The sequence below is a fragment of the Theropithecus gelada genome, chromosome 4 (genome assembly GCF_003255815.1).
Source record: "Theropithecus gelada isolate Dixy chromosome 4, Tgel_1.0, whole genome shotgun sequence".
Classification (NCBI taxonomy): Eukaryota; Metazoa; Chordata; class Mammalia; order Primates; family Cercopithecidae; genus Theropithecus; species Theropithecus gelada.
In genome coordinates, this window is record NC_037671.1 from 14,072,171 (window position 1) to 14,091,091 (window position 18,921).

Here is an 18,921-nt window from a genome sequence, read left to right on the forward strand (position 1 = left end):
TGCTAGCTGAATTTCAAGAAAAATATTTGTATAGTAAGTAGATGAGATAGAAAAAAATGTATGTCATAATTCAAAAGTTAGTCAGAAGCCTGGGTAACATAGTGAGACTCTGTCTCCACAAAACTTAAAAATTAAAAACATTAGCCAGGACTACAGACATGGGAGGTTGAGGTGGGAGGACCGCCTGAGTCCAGGAGTTTGGGGCCACAGTGAGCCATGATCACACCACTGCACTCCAGTCTGGGCCACAGAGTGAGACCCTGTCTAAAAAAAGAAAAAAACAAAAGTCAGTCAGAGGGGCAGTGTTTTCATTTGGAATTCTTCATTTTTTTGAGGTATTAAAGAAAAATGATTTCTTACCACACTGCTGACACAAATGTGGGCGTGTGTGTCACAAGAACCAATTCTCCAACCCTCTGTAGGACACCAGCTGAGTGTCCTACAATTCATTTCCTTTTTTTTTTTTCCTTTTGAGATGGAGTCTCAATCTGTGGCCCAGGCTGGAGTGCAGTGGTACGATCTCAGTTCACTGCAACCTCTGCCTCCCAGGTTCAAGTGATTCCCCTGCCTCAGCCTCCCAAGTAGCTGGGATTACAGGCGCCCACCACCATGCCCACCATGCCCAGTTAATTTTGTGTTTTTAGTAGAGACGGGGTTTTTCTACGTTGGCCAGGCTGGTCTCAAACTCCTGACCTCAGGTGATCCTCCTGCCTTGGCCTCCCAAAGTGCTGGGATTACAGGCGTGAGCCACCGTGCCCAGCCCTGCAATTCATTTCTGACACTAACTACCCAGAGTTAGTGCAGCCCCCACGGGTTATGGGTCCATTCCACAAGACTGCCCCACTTTGGATTCCAGTGCCAGATCTGGGCCTACTGTATGTGTGAGCAATCAGCTATAAATCTGTACATCAGGGCTGTCCACCATCCTCTCCTCACACTCCATAAGTTGTTAGAACTGCTCACAGAACTCAGGGAAACATTTTACCTTCATTGACTGGTTTATTATAAAGAATATGACAGAGGATACAAATGAACAGCCAGATGAAGAGGTACATAGAGCGAGGTCCCCAGCACGGGAGCTTCTGTCCTCATGAAGTTGAGATGTGCCAACCTCCCAGCACGTGGTTGTACTCACCAACCCAGAAGCTTTCTGAACCTGGTAGTTTAGGGATTTAGTGGAGGCTTCATCATGGAAGCATGACTGATTATTAACTCAGTCGCTAGTCCCTCCCTCTTCCCCAGAGGATGCTGGGTGGAGCTGAAAGTTCCAAGCTTCTAATCATGGCTTGATCTTTCTGGTGACCAGCTCCATTCAGGAGCCCACCAAGAGCTGCCTGGCTAGAACAAAATACATTCCCATCGCCTTTTGGACATCCCAATAATTTCCAAAGGATGTAGGACCTCTGTCTTAGGAACCAGAGTGTATTAGTCCACTCTCACATTGTTATAAAGAAATGCCTGAGACTGGGTAATTTAGAAAGGAGGTTTAGTTGGCTCACAGTTCTGCAGGCTGTACAGGAAGTATAGTGGCTTCTGCTCTTGGGGAGGCCTCAGGAAGCTTCCGATTGTGGCGGAAGACAAAGGGGTAGTGAGACATCTCACATGCCTGGAGCGGGAGCAAGAGAGCGGGGAGATGCCACACACTTTTAAACAACCAGATCTTGAGAGGACTTACTATTGTGAGAACAGTACTAAGAGGATGGTGCTAAACCATTCATGAGAAATCTGCCCCCATGATCCAGTCACTTCCCACCAGGCCCCACCCCAAACACTAGGGATTACAATTCCCCATGAGATTTGGGTGGGGACACATCCAAACCATATCACAGAGTTGAGGACCAAATATTAAAATAAAAGATGCTCCTAGTACTCCTATTGCTTGGGAAACTGCAAGAGTTTTAGGGGCTCTGTGTCAAGAACTGGAGACAGAGACCAAATATATATTTATTATTATGTCATAGATTATTTTAAATTATGACAAATATTAAAATTAAGTATTAAGATAAAGTGAATATAGGTCATTGAACTGCTAAACCTCAAAGTATTAATCATTTTCAAAAGATTTTTTGAAGTAATGAAGACTGGTGGTAGTTACTGATTGAATTATGTCTCACAAAAAGTTAAGTTGAATCCTTATCCTCAGTTCCTATTTGGAAATAGGGTCATTGCAGATATAATTAGTTAAATTAAGATGAAGTCATAAGGGTTTTTTTTTTTCTTTTTTGAGACAGAGTTTTGTTCCTGTTTCCCAGGGTGGAGTGCAATGGCATGATCTCAGCTCACTGCACCCTCCGCCTCCCCGATTCAAGCAATACTCCTGCCTCAGCCTCCCAAGTAGCTGGAATTACAAGCAGCCACCAACACGCCCGGCTCATTTTTGTATTTTTGGCAGAGACGGTGTTTCACCACATTGGCCAGGCTGGTCTTGAACTCCTGACCTCAGGTGATGCATTCCCCTCGGCCTCCCAAAGCGCTGGGACTACAGGTGTGAGGTACTGTGCCCAGCTGGTAGGCCCTTATATGACTGGTGTCCCTACAACAAAAGGAGAGAGCAGATACACATAGAGGAGAGGACCAGGTAAGGAGTCGTCGAAGACTACATTTATGTTGCCACTAGCCAGGGAACACCTGGGGCTATCCAGTGTTGGTGGAGGCAAGGAAGGATCCTCTCCTAGAACCTTCAGAGGGTCCATGGCCCTCCTAGCAGCTTGATTTTGGACTTCTAGCCTCCACAAGAGTGACAGAATAAACTCCTGTTGTTTTAAGCTACCCAGTTTGTGGTTCTTTGTACTTTGTGGTTCCAGCAAACTAACACCGTGATATTAAAAATTTTCTCTACTATTAAAAATAAAGTTTTAGGTGGGGGAGATATTTCCTTCACCAAATGCAGCGCATTTGTGTGTTTTTAACGTTCAGAGAATTCTACCTTTTGAGGTTCTTGAGATGACTTCCAAATTAACTAAAGTTTTAAAGTAAACTTTTTTTCCATTGTAAATATTTCTAAAAATACTACCCATTGGAAATTAGAAAAGTAGAGTACTTTTCTGAATCCAGTCCTACTTTTATTTTACATATATTTCACAGCTGTGATCTCTGGAGCAAAAGCCAACAGGAAAAAATAGTTTGTACAAGTATCATGAAGTATGTCTTTGGGCTTTCATAAATAATTTTAACTCAAATAAAACTGCTTCTTGCAATACAAAAATAAAATTTTAAAAACTTAAATATTTTATTCATATTCATCTCATCCTCTAGCATTTCTTTTTCTGTACATTCCATAATATAAAGTAACAAGTGTGATAATTTGTAAACAAATGTGTATTAAACGTGTGTGCTCAAAATTTTTGTTTTAACTTAAGAATGGCATACAATAAAAAAATACTTGAGTATGTGCTGGAAATTGTGTTTGAAAAGGTGTTTGCAGAAATCATTTGAGGCCTAGGACGATGAGCTTCTTTCTTTGTTTCAGCCAGGTCTTAAGGCTATACTAATCCAGGATTCCCCTAATCCAATTTCAGAAATTGAACTTTTCTGGGTCAGCCCGATCAGTCAAAGCCAACCAGGCTTCAGGTTTATTTTCAGTCGCCCCTTTATTCCTGTGGTGAGGCTCTTTGGAGTCTGAGCCCTCTGTGCCTGGGATTCTCTCGAGCCCCAGTCCCACAACTCCAGCTGTGTCCTTGTCAACCCAGAGTTGTGGGAAGCACTGCTCAGCCTCCTCTTAGGACCTTTGAATGCCCTCCCTGGGTAAAAGAACCTCCAAATACCTGGTTCTTGTTTTAGATTTTCTATTTCTATCTTCTCCCAATCTTGGCCCACTTATTTCTCATTGTCTCATTAGCTATTTGATTTTTTTTTTTTTTTTTTTGAGATGGAGTTTCACTCTTGTTGCCCAGGCTGGAGTGCAGTGGTACGATCTCGCCTCACTGCAAACTCCGCCTCCCGGGTTCAAGCAATTCTCCAGCCTCAGCCTCCCGAGTAGCTGGGATTACAGGCACCTGCCACCACGCCTGGCTAATTTTTTGTATTTTTAGTAGAGATGGCGTTTCTCCATGTTTGCTAGGCTGGTCTGAAACTCCCGGCCTCAGGTGATCCACCTGCGTCAGCCTCCCAAAATGCTGGGATTACAGGCATGAGCCACCACGCCCAGCCGATGTTTGTAAAAAGATTTTTGTTTTAATTCCGACTTTTTAGTTGGATTCAGCTCGAGGACTGGCCCAATTTATTTAGTCTATGATTACCAAAAGCATAATCAAAAACACTTAGAGACCACTGTCTTAGACTATGTCAGCAATCTCTTAATGAATCTGCAATCTTTTCTTACCCCTGATCTCTCCTCCACTTTGCTGCCAGATCAATATTTTTTAAAACAACGTTCCCATCAAGTCTTTTTGACTTGAGAGTCATCAGTGACTCTCACTGTGTAGTGACCATGTATTATAACAATTTGGTGAAACTGGAATTTCCCAGTATTTACTTTCCTTTATGTTTCTGGATCAGCGTTGGCCAGTAAAGACATGTTGGATGATATTTGAGAGGTTGAAATGAAGCAGCTGCCATTTTTTTTAATGCTTTAGTGACTGGTGAAGGGCAGGCATATTGTCACTGCTCTGCAGCTAGCTCACCTCATAGGCATGGGAAAGCACCCCAAACCACAGTTCCCCTATGTACTGTGTTGAGCAGTGTTGTCCTGTCAAAATTCACATTGACCAGTAATGTCAGAATGTGACCTTATTTGGTAATAGGGTCTTTGCAACTGCAATTAGTTATATTAAGATTAGGTCCTATTGGATTATGGTAGGCCCTAAATCCCATGACTAGTGTCCTTATAAGAAGGCCATGTGAAGACACAGCAACACAGACACGCAGGGAAGAATGCTGTGTGATGGTGGAGGCAGAGATTGGAGTGACGCAGCTTGGCCAAGGAAGGCCAAGGACTGCCATAGCCACCAGAAGCTGGAAAGGACTCTCCCTTAGAGCCCTCAGAGGGAGCATGGCCCGGCCAATACCTTGCTTTTGGAGTCCCGGCCTTCTGAACTGTGAGAGACTAACTTTCTGTAGTGGAAGCCACCGCATTTCTCTGGTACTTTGCTATGGCAGCCCTAGGAAATAAATACACTCCAGCTCCCGCCAGACCTCTCCCATCAGTTTCTTCAACTCCTGGACTGAGTGCGTGCTCAGTTCCATAGTGAAGGGCACAAGCTTCTTCTACACATTATCTATGGCATCAAGGTTGGAAGTGGGGAGAGGAGGGTGCTGGTTCCAGTTAGTCTTTGCAGGGCCTGATTGTCTTCGTTGGTCCTAGTTTGCCCTTGCAGTTTCCAGTTCGCCCTTGCCCTTGTTCACATCCAACTTTCCTTCCCAACTGCTGTTTCAGCAACTGTAGGCTCAACAGTAGACATAGAAACAACAGCCTGTTTGGGCTGTCCTGTCAGCTCCCACAATTGCCTGAGACTTAACTCCTACAGTAAATCCTGTATTCCATGCCCCTTTCGGTGGTTCTGGCTTTCTGATCAAATTCTGACAGACTCTTTTCCAAATCAAGTAAAAATGAATTTAATGAAACCAGTCTTGCTATCCAGTTCCTTCCCTTATATTAAAATAAATTAGGGCCAGGTGTGGTGACTCACACCTGTAATCCCAGCACTTTGGGAAGCTGAGGCGGGTGGGTCACTTGAGGTCAGAAGTTCGAGACCAGCCTAACTGGCATGGTGAAACCACATCTCTATGAAAACATACAAAAATTAGCTGGGTGTGGTGGTGTGCACCTGTAATCCCAGTTACTTGGGAGTCTGAGGCAGGAGAATCTTGAACCTGGGAGGCAGAGGTTGCAGTGAGCCAAGATTGCACCACTATACTCCAGCCTAGGTGACAGAGCGAGACTCTGTCTCAAAAAAATAGTAAAAATATATAAATTAGGTTATGAAGATATTAATGGCATTTATTGAAGGCATCCTAAGTGCAGGGTGACACTGTGCTGGGTAAGCTCTTTCTATGTAGTATCTCATTACATTCTCAAAATGATTCCATGGAGAAGGCACTACAGTTCCCCCTTGAACAATGCAGGGTGGGGGTAGGGATGCTAAACCCCCCCAGGCAGTCAAAAACGTGTATATAACTTTTGACTTCCCAAAAACTTAACTACTAATATTGTCTACGAATGACTAGAAGCCTTACAAATAACATATACAGTCAATTAACATGTATTTTGTATGTTATTTGTATTATATGCTATTATGTTATTCATACAAAAAAGTAAGCTAGAGAAAAGAAAATGTTATTAAGAAAACCATGCTGGGCACGGTGGCTCACGCCTGTAATCCCAGCACTTTGGGAGGCTGAGGCAGATAGATCACGAGGTCAGGAGACCAAGACCATCCTGGCCAACATGGTGAAACCGCGTCTCTACTGAAAATACAAAAATTAGTTAGGCGTGGTGGCGCGTGCCTGTAATCCCAGGTACTTGGGAGGCTGAGGCAGGAGAATCACTTGAACCTGGGAGTCGGAGGTTGTAGTGAGCCGAGATTGTACCACTGCACTCCAGCCTGGGTGACAGAGTGAGACTCTGTCTCAAAAAAAATAAAAATAAAAATAAAAATAATAAAAGAAAATCATACGGACTAGAAAATATATTTACTATTCATTAACTGGAAGTGGATCATCATAAAGGTCTTCATCCTTGCAGTCCATACATTGAACAGGCTGAGGAGGAGGAAGAGGAGGGGTTGGTTCTGCTGTCTTAGCAATGATAGAGGTAGAAGAAAACCCTTATGTAAGTGAAACTGTGCAGTTCAAACCTATGTTGTTTGAAGGTCAACTGTATTATTATTAGTAATAATAAATTTATTGTTACTGTATTAAACATTAGTAAGAGGCTTAGAGAGATGAAGTGATTCAACTAAGTTAGTTAGAATTCAAAGCCAGAGCTGAATTGCAGAGCAGGAGCTTAACCACCATAGTCTCCCTCTACTCCAAATTTTTCAGAACTGAAAGGAACTGTTATCTTTTCCATGGAATCTTAGGCATCCTAACCATCCCGCTCACAAATGTACTCATGACCTCAAGAATCTGCTCAAGGTTTTTCCCTCAATCTTTCCTTTCCCCCAGATCTTTTTCTGTCTGTGGTACAATGGAAACAAAATTTTATTTTAAGTCATACTGACCTGGGTTTGGATGTCAGTTCAATTCATTACCTACTACAATTTTTTTTAGAGTCACTAAGCCTCAATCACATCTGAAAAATCCTATATTATACATGTAAAGTAATATTTAAAATAGTCGGGCAGGCATGGTGGCTCACACCTGTAATCTCAGCTCTTTGGGAGGCCCAGGCAGGTGGATCACCTGAGGTCAGGAGTTCAAGACCAGCCTGGCTAACATGGCGAAACCCCATCTCTACTAAAAATACAAAAATTAGCTGGGCGTGGTGGCACATGCCTATAATCCCAGCTACTTGGGAGGCTGAGGCAGGAGAATCGCTTGAACCTGGGAGGCAGAGGTTGCAGTGAGCTACTGTACTCCAGCCTGGGTGACAGTAAGACTCCATCTATAAAAAAAAAAAGAAAAAAAAAAAGTCACATATATACATGTCTGGTTCCCTTTTACTAGACTGGATTTTTCATCTTTTTATAAACTATAACCCATAGTAAGAATATATTTTGCATTGCAACTCAGTTCACACACACACTCTACTAATACACACACCCACATACATAAATAACTGAAATAAAAGTTCCGCGAATAGTATTTGCCCTTATTACTTGTGATATACATTTATGGCTTCTATTCCAGTCGTTAAAGTACTGGTTGTGATGCTCACTGAATTAATTTCACGATGCACAGATGGGTCAACATTGAAAAATACTGAGCCAGGCTGGGCTATTTTATATCAGGGAGCATATTTATTTTTGTACTGCTACTAGCAAACACAGTGCGTGGCACAAAGTAGGTGTAGGTGTTTGGTAAATACTTGGTGTGGGACTGGATTTTCCATGAGGGCAGGAATCTTGTCTTACCTTGTATCCACCCCGCATTTAGCATATTCTTCCCACAATATTTAGTGATCAAATGGCTAAAATTTGCGAGGCTTTAGAGATCAAACATTTGGATCAAAATCTGACAAGCACCTACTATGTGATAACACATAAATGCTGAGTTCATAGCTCCTCTCTCTCTCTTTGTTTTAATACCAATCTAATGAGACATGACTCTTTCTCTTAATTATCTTAAAAGAAGTATGGGATTGCTGAGAGAAAACAATACTGCTGCTCAACTGAGAAATTAAAACAAGAAGTAAGACATTCGGAGGTGAAAATATTACCTTTAATAATAAGGTTACGTCAGAGAACAAAAAATAATGTGCGAGCCAGTCAGGCCTGTTGACTGGACCTAAGTTGAAGCAACTAGTGTGGACCTCCCTTTGCTGCTGGCCTATGTGGCTATAACGCATAAGCAGCTCAGATTCAAGAGGAATGTGGGAAAAGTCGAGCTCTGCAAACCCAGTTTTTCCTAAAGGCACCAGTTAAGTAAATCACTCCTCCCCTGACCAGGGACAGAGGGGATAAAAGAGCACAGAGAGACCAGACATATTGTAATTACACCACCTGAGCTGCCTCCCTCATGGAAGGAAATAGCAGAGGAGGAGAGGTAAGTGTTCCCCCACGAAGAATTAGATATGGGAAAGAAGACATATGTACATATTTGTATTTACATGTGTGTATTTATACTGCTATGGTTTGAATGTTGGTGTCCCCCCAAAATTCTTATGTTGGACCCCAGTGCCCAATGGGATACTATTAAGAAGTGGGGCTTGTGGGAAATGATTAGGTCATGAGGGCTCCACCCTCTTGAATGAGATTAGTGCCCTTGTAAAAGAAGCTCAAGGACCGGGTGTGGTGGCTCACGCCTACAATCCTACGCTTCGGGAGGCTGAGGCTGGCGGATCACTTGAGCCTGGGAGTTTGAGACCAGCCTAGGCAACATGGTGGAACCCCATCTCTACAAAAAATACAAAAAATTAGCCAGGAGAGTGGTGGCACATGCCTATAGACCCAGCTACTCTAAAGGCAGAGGTGGGAGGATCAGCTGAGCCCAGGGATGTCAAGGCTGCAGTGAGCCATGATCGTGCCACTGCACTCTAGCCTGGGCGGCAGAGTGATACCTTGTCTCAGAAAAAAATGAAAAAACAAAAAAGCAAACCCGAAAAGCTTGAGTGAACTCCCTTGTCTCTTCCACCTTGTAGGGACACAGCAAGAGGTGCCATCTATGAAGCAGCGAGCCCTCACCAGACATTGAATCTGCTGGCACTTTGATCTTGGACTTCTTAGCCTCCAAAACTGTACACAATAAATTTCTGTTGTATATAAACTACCCAATCTAAGGTATTTTGTTATAGCAGCCTGAAGTAAGACATATATGAACATATATATATATTTGAATTGCTAAATATGAAACAATCCAAGGGCTATCACAAAGTGGGCACACAATTGCTAAATGTAATTTACACTGGTGTTTCTCAAGTCTGTTCATCAAAACATGGAGAATATTAAAAAACTTACAGCTCCTCTATACCTCCTTCCCTGCCTTCAGTATTCCTGGTATGAAACCTAGGAAAGTTTTTTGGCTGGGCACGGTGGCTCAAGCCTGTAATCCCAGCACTTTGGGAGGCCGAGATGGGCGGATCACGAGGTCAGGAGATCGAGACCATCCTGGCTAACACGGTGAAACCCCATCTCTACTAAAAAATACAAAAAGCTAGCCGGGTGAGGTGGTGGGCGCCTGTAGTCCCAGCTACTTGGGAGGCTGAGGCAGGAGAATGGCGTAAACCCAGGAGGCAGAGCTTGCAGTGAGCTGAGATCCGGCCACTGCACTCCAGCCTGGGTGACAGAGCGAGACTCCGTCTCAAAAAAAAAAAAAAAAAAAAGAAACTTAGGAATTTTTTTTTTTTTTTTTGAGACAGGGTCTTGCTCTGTCTCCCAGGCTGGAGTGCCGTGGCATGATCTTGGCTCACTGCAACCTCCATCTCTCGGGTTCCACAAATTCTCACTCCTCAGCCTCCCAAGTAGCTGGGATTACAGGCATGTGCCACCATGCCTGGCTGAATTTTTTTGCATTTTCAGTAGAGATGAGGTTTCACCTTGTGGTCCAGGCTGGTCTCAAACTCCTGACCTCAAGTGATCCTCCTGCCTCGGCCTCCCAAAGTGCTGGGATTACAGGTGTGAGCCACCACACCCAGCCCAAAACCTAGGAATGTTTTTAAAGCTCCCTGGGTAATTCCAATGTATAAACAAGACTGATAACCAGGTGTGGTGGCTCATGCCTGTAATTCCATCACTTTGGGAGGCCAACGTGGGCAGATTACTTGAGCACAGGAGTTCGAGACCAGCCTAGGTAATATGGCAAAAACCTATCTCTGCAAAAAATAAAATTAGCAGGGCATAGTGATGCATGCCTGTGGTCCCAGCTACTCAGGAGGCTGAGGTGGGAGGATCACTTGAGCCCAGGAGGTCGAGGCTGCAGTAAGTCTGGGCTTAGAGGAGTTAGACAAGTGAACAGGAGTCAGGAAGATCTTACTGAGGAGGAATGTGGACAGACATTGCAGAAGTAGGCGTGAGGCTGTCAGAAAGGAGGGAGCAGAGCGTTTTTTATAGGGATGAGAATAGTAAAAGGACTCTGGAAATAGCTGGGCTTATTTTTTTAATTTCATTTTTATTAAAACTGAGTCTCGCTCTGTCACCCAGGCTGGAGTGCAGTGGTGTGATCTTGGCTCACTGCAACCTCTGCCTCCTGGGCTCAAGCGATTCTCCTGCCTCAGCCTCCTGAGTAGCTGGGATTACAGGCATCTGCCACCACACCCAGCTATTTTTTGTATTTTTAGTAGAGATGGGGTTTCACCATGTTGGTCAGGCTGGTCTTGAACGCCTGACCTCAAGTGATCTGCCCACCTTGGCCTCCCAAAGTGCTGGGATTACAGATGTGAGCCACCGCACCCAACCAGCTGTGGCAGACACAGAGACTGCCTCAAAAACAAAAATAAAAAACAACCATGATTAGGCCCTACTCCCAGAGATTCTGTTTCATTTGGTATGGGGATAAGGTCTAGCTATTCGTAATTTATAAATCTCCCTAGGTGATTTGAAATGTGCATCCAGAGTTGAGAAACATTGACAAGGCTTAGAGCAATGGCCAAGTTTATTTGCTTCCTGTGGCTTTTGCACTAGCTGTTCCCTTTACCTGGTGTGTTCTTCTCTAGGTCTTTCCATGAATCCTTCTTGTCATTCAGGACTCAGATTAAATGTTACTTCCTCAGGAAGACCTTCCCTGATCCCCCACAACAAGCTAAAATAACACACCTACATTTATCACACTGTCTTGCTTATTTTCATGACTGAATTAATAGCAGTCCCTGAGATTTCTCTATTTATGCTTATTGTCTGTTTTTCTCCAACCATCATATAAGCATCTTGAGTAAAGGCACTTTGTCTTATTCACTGCTGTATCCCCAGCACTTAGAACAGTGCCTGGCCTCTATAGGTATTCCAATATATGTGAATCAATGATAAAAAGGTCTTTTAAAATAAATTGTTTTAGTTCTTCTGATGGCGCTTTTTTTTTTTTTTTTTTTTTGATACGGAGTCTCTCTGTCGCCCAAGCTGGAGTGCAGTGGCGGGACCTCGGCACACTGCAACCTCGGCCTCCAGGATTCAAGTGATTCTCCTGCGTCAGCCCCCCGAGTAGATGAAATTACAGGCGCCCACCACTACCCCCGGCTAATTTTTGTATTTTTAGTAGAGACAGGGTTTCACCAGGTTGGCCAGGCTGGTCTCGATCTCCTGATCTCAGGTGATCTGCCCACCTCGGCCTCCCAAAGTGCTGGGATTACAGGCGTGAGCCACCTCGCCTAGCCCTGATGACTATTTTCTACTGGTTTTTAATAAAATGTGCTTTACTTATGCAAAGTAATTGAACCATCCATGAAATAAGCACAAACTGATTTTTTTTGTAAATATATCTTAATTTCACTGGGTTCATTCTCTTCACAGGAATCTATATTAAATCTGTTGCAAAGCAAGTAATTATCCTTTAATGTATTTTTACATATGGTATCTGTTCCTAATGTTGCTTCTTAGGGAATACAGTTCACATAGCATGGCAGCTGGGTATGGCAGGATACATTTATTAAATCAAGGGATTGCTGCTTCGAAGTTTTGTGTTTGTTTTTGGAGACAGAAGACAGGGAACTGTAATTTCTAGAAGAGTAGAGAGGTATCTCAGGAAGCAAAGGAGTCACAGGAAAACGCGAAGGCTCTGATTCCTTCTGAAAGAGGGACACATTTACCCTCTATTCTTCTCGGGGCACCTCTTTAACAAGTGAATGTAATCTGGCGGAAGTGGGGAGTTTTAATTTTAGGTGGAGACAGAATAGTTGAGATTATGAAAGTGTCTCGTTTCGTAGAGGAGTAAGCCAGTGCGGCAAAATCTCCAAGCTGTGGGTCAGCTGTCGCTTGGTCTCAAGGAAGCAGCTGAGTCTAACTTACAACTCAGGCAGGCGATCTGAGGGCAGTGCTGCTGTCCTTAAGTCACCCGCGGGCCATTTCTGAAATGCTTTACCTACGAAAAGACAGAACATAACATCTGTTGCAAGGGAAAAATGAGGGACCTGAGTACTTCCTCCAAGTCCCAAATATCCAACCTTCGCCCCCGGCAACAGGGCTAGATGCACGAGCAATCAGTTTTTTAGGCAGCCGCCTCCTCTTTTCTCTCTCGGCGTACTTCATCACGGCTGGAAACAAAACGACTTCGTATACGGAATAATGGTTGCAATCTCACTGGCGCCTCAGCACTGCGGGCAGCCAAATCCGCGGCTTCGGAGAAGGCCAGCCCACCTTTTCCCGACTGAGGCGACTTGAGCAAGACCAAAGGCAGAGCGGCCCCAGGATGGAAGCAGCAAAGCCCGAGTGGGCGTTGCTTTCTGGGAGTTGTAGTCCGTGCGAGACAACGCCCTCCCGTCTCCACCAGGCTCTGCACTCCATCTCCCAGCCGCCCCCGCGCCGCGGAGGAGGCGAGCTCGGTGATGAGCTGCCGCAGCGGTAGGGGGCCTGGGGCGGAGAAGCCGCTGCAGCCGCGGCCGGAAGGCGCTGACATCTGGCATCCCTGGGGGTCTCAGACACACTTGGGTGGACAGCGACGAAGGCCTTGTGGCCGCCGTGTGTCCCCCCGCTAACCCTCTGTCCTCCCCACAGGCGCGCGGTGTCCGCCATGGAAGCACATCCGATCGCCGGGGTCTCTGGGTGCGGCGGCCTCGGCTTCCCGGGGCGATGACGGACTAGAGGCGCCCTGCGGCCCGCCTGACTCCAGCGCACTTGCCACCCGGGCGGGAAAGGGATCGGGCGGGCGGGAGGTCCCACAGTGTCCGCCTTTGCGCCGCCCCACCCCCTGAGGGCGCTGCTGAGGGGGCGCCAGCCGCCCATGCCGCCCCGGCGCCCAGCCGCGCCTGGCGCCCGCAGCTGAAGCGCAGGACGCGCGGCCGCCCTCGTTCACTGCCGTCCGCGCCCGCCGCCCCTAGCCGACCGCCCTTCTGCCCCCAAGATGTGGCACAGCGTCGGGCTGACCCTGCTTGTGTTCGTGGCTACTCTGCTGATCGTCCTGCTGCTGATGGTGTGCGGTGAGTGGGGGCGGCAGCCGCGGGGCAGTTCCACACGCCGGGTCGCTGGTGTGCTGTTTTTTTGTTTTTGGTTTTGGTTTTTTGGTTTTTTTGTTTGTTTGTTTAAAAAAGGGCGTGGACGGACAAGTGTCTTAAAATCAACTGTTGTCCCTTAGCCTCTAGGGCTGAGCGCAGAGGTGGGCCCTTTACCCGTGGCCGGCCCTCGGGCATCCTGGGGGAGGGAAAGGATAGGCTGCAGGGCTTCCTGACTCTGAGTGAAACTCTGTCTTGCTTCACCGGCAGCGTCTGCTCTTGATTTCATTCTCACCACAGGCTGCCCAGATTGTAACCTTGGCCTGCATTCGAAGGTGAAGTGATTGGTTAGTCCTTTTTCATTTGCACAGATTCTTACCTTAACGATGAGAGGTGTCACCTTCGTTTCATCAGCGGGTGGGCTAGAGTTGGGTTTTCAGCACCCGTTCAATTGTTTACTCAGAGTTCAGCCTTAAACTCAATTCCAAGCAGAGATGTCGAGACCAGGCAGAGCTTAAAAACACCGGCTATATTAAACTTCCAGGGTCAGGTAACCTAACTCTCAGTTCTATAATAATGGTGCTATTTTGCATGCTGTGCGTATTTTCCTTCTTGGAATGAGAGGACGTTCAACTTTCTTCTTAGGATAATGTTAGCCCAATTTTAGATCTTTTTTATTTCTTTGTACATATATAGTAGCTGATAACCACAGGTCTCTTAGCAAAGTGGCTGAGCAATTGTGAAAATCTAAAAAGTATATAGAACACATGTCAGTGAGTTTACACATATTTATGAGACTGAAGTATGGGTTCAGGTTGATGTAATAATGGGTCAGAATTCATACAGATACTATAGGGCTTGTTCATTACACGATAAATGTACAAATTGTACTTAGTGATGCTGTGGAAGACGTGTGCACTTGTGCATATGCGTGTATATGTATTTATAAACTTGTAGGTTTATTTTATTTTGTTTTTTGAGATGGAGTCTTGTTCTTGTCGCCCAGGCAGGAGTGCAATGGCCTGATCTTGGCCCACTGTAACCTCCGCCTCCTGGGTTTAAGTGATTTTCCTGCCTCAGCCTCTGGAGTAGCTGTAGCCGGGATTACAGGCACCCACCACCATGACCAGCTAATTTTTGTATTTGTAGTAGAGATGGGGTTTAACCGTGTTGGCCACGCTGGTCTTGAACTCCTGACCTCATGAGATCCACCCGCCTTGGCCTACCAAAGTGCTGGGATTACAGGCATGAGCCACTGCGCCTGGCCTTGTATGTATGTTTAAAATTTATTGTTCTTTCCTATAACACCAGATTAAAGCTTCTAATTTACAGCCTTTCTTTTCTGATGAGATAAAGCAATTGAATAACTTCTTAATTTTCTGCTTGTGATGTCAACAAGCAGAAGAATATTAGAATATTGAACTAATTGTAGATGTTTAAGGTTCTTGAAGTAAGGACAACAAACTCCTTGTGATATGTTTGGATGTGGGGATGGAGGGAAAGCATTTATTACCCTTTCTAGTTTGAAAATGCAAGCTACCTGGACATGGGAATGTGACATGTAGACCCTACCATACCTTGGCTAGGATATTTGCCAAATTTACCTTTGTGACTTCAGAATTCCAAATTGCTCTCTCGTCTCTAAACAGCTATTTGATGGTTTAATTATACAAATTTTTCTAAAAGTGCTTTTAGTTTCAGAAACATTAAAGAATAAGAGAGATGAGGTATGTTAGGACAACAGTCCCCAACCTTTTTGGCACCAGGGACTCGTTTCGTGGAGAATAATTTTTCCACAGATGGAGCAGGGATGGTTTTGGGATAAAATCATTCCACCTCAGATCATCAGGCATTAGTTAGATTCTCATAAGCAGCGAGCAACCTAGATCCCTCCTATGCGCAGTTCACCGAAGGTTCACAATAGGTGCTCCTATGAGAATCTAATGTGCTGCTGATCAGACAGGAGGCGGAGCTCAGATGGTACCACTCGCCGCCTGCATGGGCCAGGGACCTGTGTGCTAGGAATGGGGACCCCTGTGCTAGGACACCTTAGTTGTTTGGAATGATCAAGAACTAAAAGCTCCATGATGAAGTAATCAATACTTTTTGTTGTTGCTGTTGGGAGAACTGATGATGGAGTAGCCTCATCTTTTGACTAGGATGGGGCGGGAACTTGGGGAGAGGAGGCAAGGATCAGACCAGACTTGAGAGAGAAACTAGAGTGCGATATTAGTTTGCCGGGGCTGCCATGACAAAATACCGGAGACTGGGTGGGTGGCTTAAACAACACATTTCTTTTCTTTCTTATCTTTTTTTTTTTTGAGATGGCGTTTTGCTCTCGTTGCCCAGGCTGGAGTGCAATGACGCGATCTTGGCCCACTGCAACCTCTGCCACCTGGGTTCAAGCGATTCTCCTGCCTCAGCCTCCTGAGTAGATGGGATCACAGGCATGCGGCACCATGCCCGGCTAATTTTCTGTTTTTAATAGAGATGGGGTTTCTCCGTGTTGGCCAGGCTGGTCTTGATCTCCCGACCTCAGGTGATCCACCTGCCTCGGCCTCCCAAAGTGCTGGGATTACAGGCGTGAGCCACTGCGCCTGGCCCAATGCCCGGCTAATTTTGTATTTTTAGTAGAGATGGGGTTTCTCCATGTTGATCAGTCAGGCGGGTCTTGAGCTCAGGTGATCTGCCCACCTCGACCTCCCAAAGTGCTGGGATTACAGGCATAAGCCACCCACGCCTGGCCGAACACATTTATTATCTTTTTTTTTTTTTTTGATCTGGAGTCTCGCTCTGTTGCCCAGGTTGGAGTACAATGGCACAATCTCGGCTCACTGCAACCTCCGTCTCCCGGGTTCAAGCGATTCTCCTGCCTCAGCCTCCCAAGTATCTGGGATTATAGGCGCCCACCACTACACTTGGCTAATTCTTGTATTTTTAGTAGAGATGGACTTTCACCATGTTAGTCAGGGTGGTCTTGAACTCCTGACCTCAGGCGATCCACCCGCCTCGGCCTCCCAAAGTGCTGGGATTACAGGCATGAGCCACCGTGCCCTGCCTGAACACATTTATTTTCTTACATCTCTGGAAGCTAGAAGTCAGAGATCAGCAGGATTGATTTTCTCCTGAGGCTACTCCCCTTAGCTTGTAGATAGTGGTCTTCTCCTTGTGTCTTCACATAGTCTCTTCTTTGTGTGTTGTAATCTCTTTATAAGTCACTGGATTATGCGTCCTCACCCTATGACTTTATTTAACCTTAATTACCTCTTTAAAAACCTTATCTCCAGGCCGGGCATGGCGGCTCACGCTTGTAATCCCAGCCCTTTGGAAGGCTGAGGCAGGCAGATCACCTGAGGTCAGGAGTTCGAGACCAGTCTGGCCAACCTGGCAAATCTTCATCTCTACTAAAAAAAAAAAAATGCCAAAAATTTGCCGGGCATGATGACACGTGTCTGTAATCCCAGCTGCTCAGGAGGCTGAGGCAAGAGAACTGCTTGAACCCAGTAGGCGGAGGATGCAGTGAGCCGACATCGCACCATAGCACTCCAGCCTGGGTGACAAGAGTAAAACTCCGTCTTGAAAAAAAAAAATCAGAAATACATTGTCTTCTCCGTGCCCACCACCACCTTCATCTTCAGCCTGCATTAGTCTCCTAACTAGTCTTTTTTCCAACCCACCTTAAGTCACTTTTCACATACTAGCCACACTGTTTTATGAAGAATATTTGATCACCAGTCTAGTTTCAAAAGTCAGTAGTACTTATGAAGAGCTGGTTCCTTTCAACTCTGTTTCACTATTTTCCTGGTTATTTTCTTTCATATTTCTAAATAACATTCATTACTGTCTCTTGATTTTTGCATTTTTAGACATTATTAACCATGGTAGATGCTCCATCCATTTCTTTCTCTCCTTGCCATTGATAATACATTTAGCTGACTTAATAGTGTGGATTTATATTTTGACTCTATAAACATTATTCTCTGCTGGTTAAATAGTGTAATATGACCACACTTTCATTCTTACATGGTTCTTCATTTTTTTTGAAGTTAATACATAATTGCCTTTTTAGCTTACCTGCTGTTGCTTTGGTACATTGTTGTTTTGTTTTGTTTTGTTTTCTGAGAGGGAGTCTCACTCTGTTGCCCAGACTGGAGTCCAGTGGCGCGATCTCAGCTCACTGCAACCTTCACCTCCTGGGTTCGAGTGATTCTCCTGCCTCAGCCTCCTGAGTAGCTGGGACCACCGGTGCCTGCCACCATGCCCAGCTAATTTTTTGTATTTTTAATGGAGACGAGGTTTCACCATGTTAGCCAGGATGGTCTTGATCTCCTGACCTCGTGATCCACCCGCCTCGGCCTTCCAAAGTACTGGGATTATAGGCGTGAGCCACCATGCCTGGCCTACTTTGGTACGTTGTTATGTGCCCCCTACCAGATGTTCCACAATCTCTTACACTCATCAGTAGTATTTCCCACATGTTCAAATGGAATGCTTTTCCTCTCCTTCCCCTACCCAGCTCCAGAACCTTCCTTCTTTCTCAACAACTGTCATTCTGCAGGAAGTTGTACTTTCTCTGTCCTGTTCTGTACCCTGTTTTCTGGGTCTCATGTCATTATCTTTTTCAGTTTCCATCCTTTTTTTGTTGGAGCACATTTTCTAGTAGCTTTTTAGGAAAGAATGCATGAAAAATAATTTTTTGAGCTAATGCATACCTGAAAATGTCTCTATTTGTTTATATTCTACCTTTATACTTGATTGATAATTTGAATAGGTTTTGGGGTTGCAAATGATTTTCACCCAAAATTTGAGAATGGTTACTCCATTGATTTCTTGCTTCCAGGTCTGGTATTGAAAAATTTAATGCCTTCTGTTTCCTTGTCATTATACATGACTTGGTTTCTCTTTCAAGATGCTTTTTGGATAGCCTTTTTGTCATTGTATACTGGAAAGTCATAATGATGTGCCTTTGTATGTGTCTCTTTCATTTTTCTAGGTCCCTTCAGTTCAGATTTTTTCCTCATTTCTGGGGAAATTTTCTACTAGATTTGTGATCATTTTCTCCTCTCCATTTTCTTTTTTTTTTCTTTTCTCTCTGAAACTTCTGGTAGTTGTATGCTGGACCTCTTGGATTGATTCTTTAATTTTATCTTTTTATCTCCTAATTCCCTCCTCCCCCTTTCTTCTGGAGGATGTTTGGGGCTTTATCTTCTGTCTCTTAAAATGAATTTTTAGTTGTAGCTGTCCAGTTT

The 18,921-nt window shown here is 44.9% G+C and overlaps 1 protein-coding gene across 1 annotated transcript in view; it reads left to right on the forward strand.

The window, feature by feature from the left end:
• Positions 1-13,104: 13,104 nt before the first annotated feature.
• The window catches only part of SMIM13 (small integral membrane protein 13), a 45,101-nt gene continuing 39,284 nt past the window's right edge, over positions 13,105-18,921 (forward strand). The window contains exon 1 of the mRNA XM_025384337.1: positions 13,105-13,660. Coding sequence (XP_025240122.1) covers positions 13,585-13,660 — 76 coding nt within the window. The 5' untranslated portion in view covers positions 13,105-13,584. The remainder of the gene's footprint in view (positions 13,661-18,921) is intronic.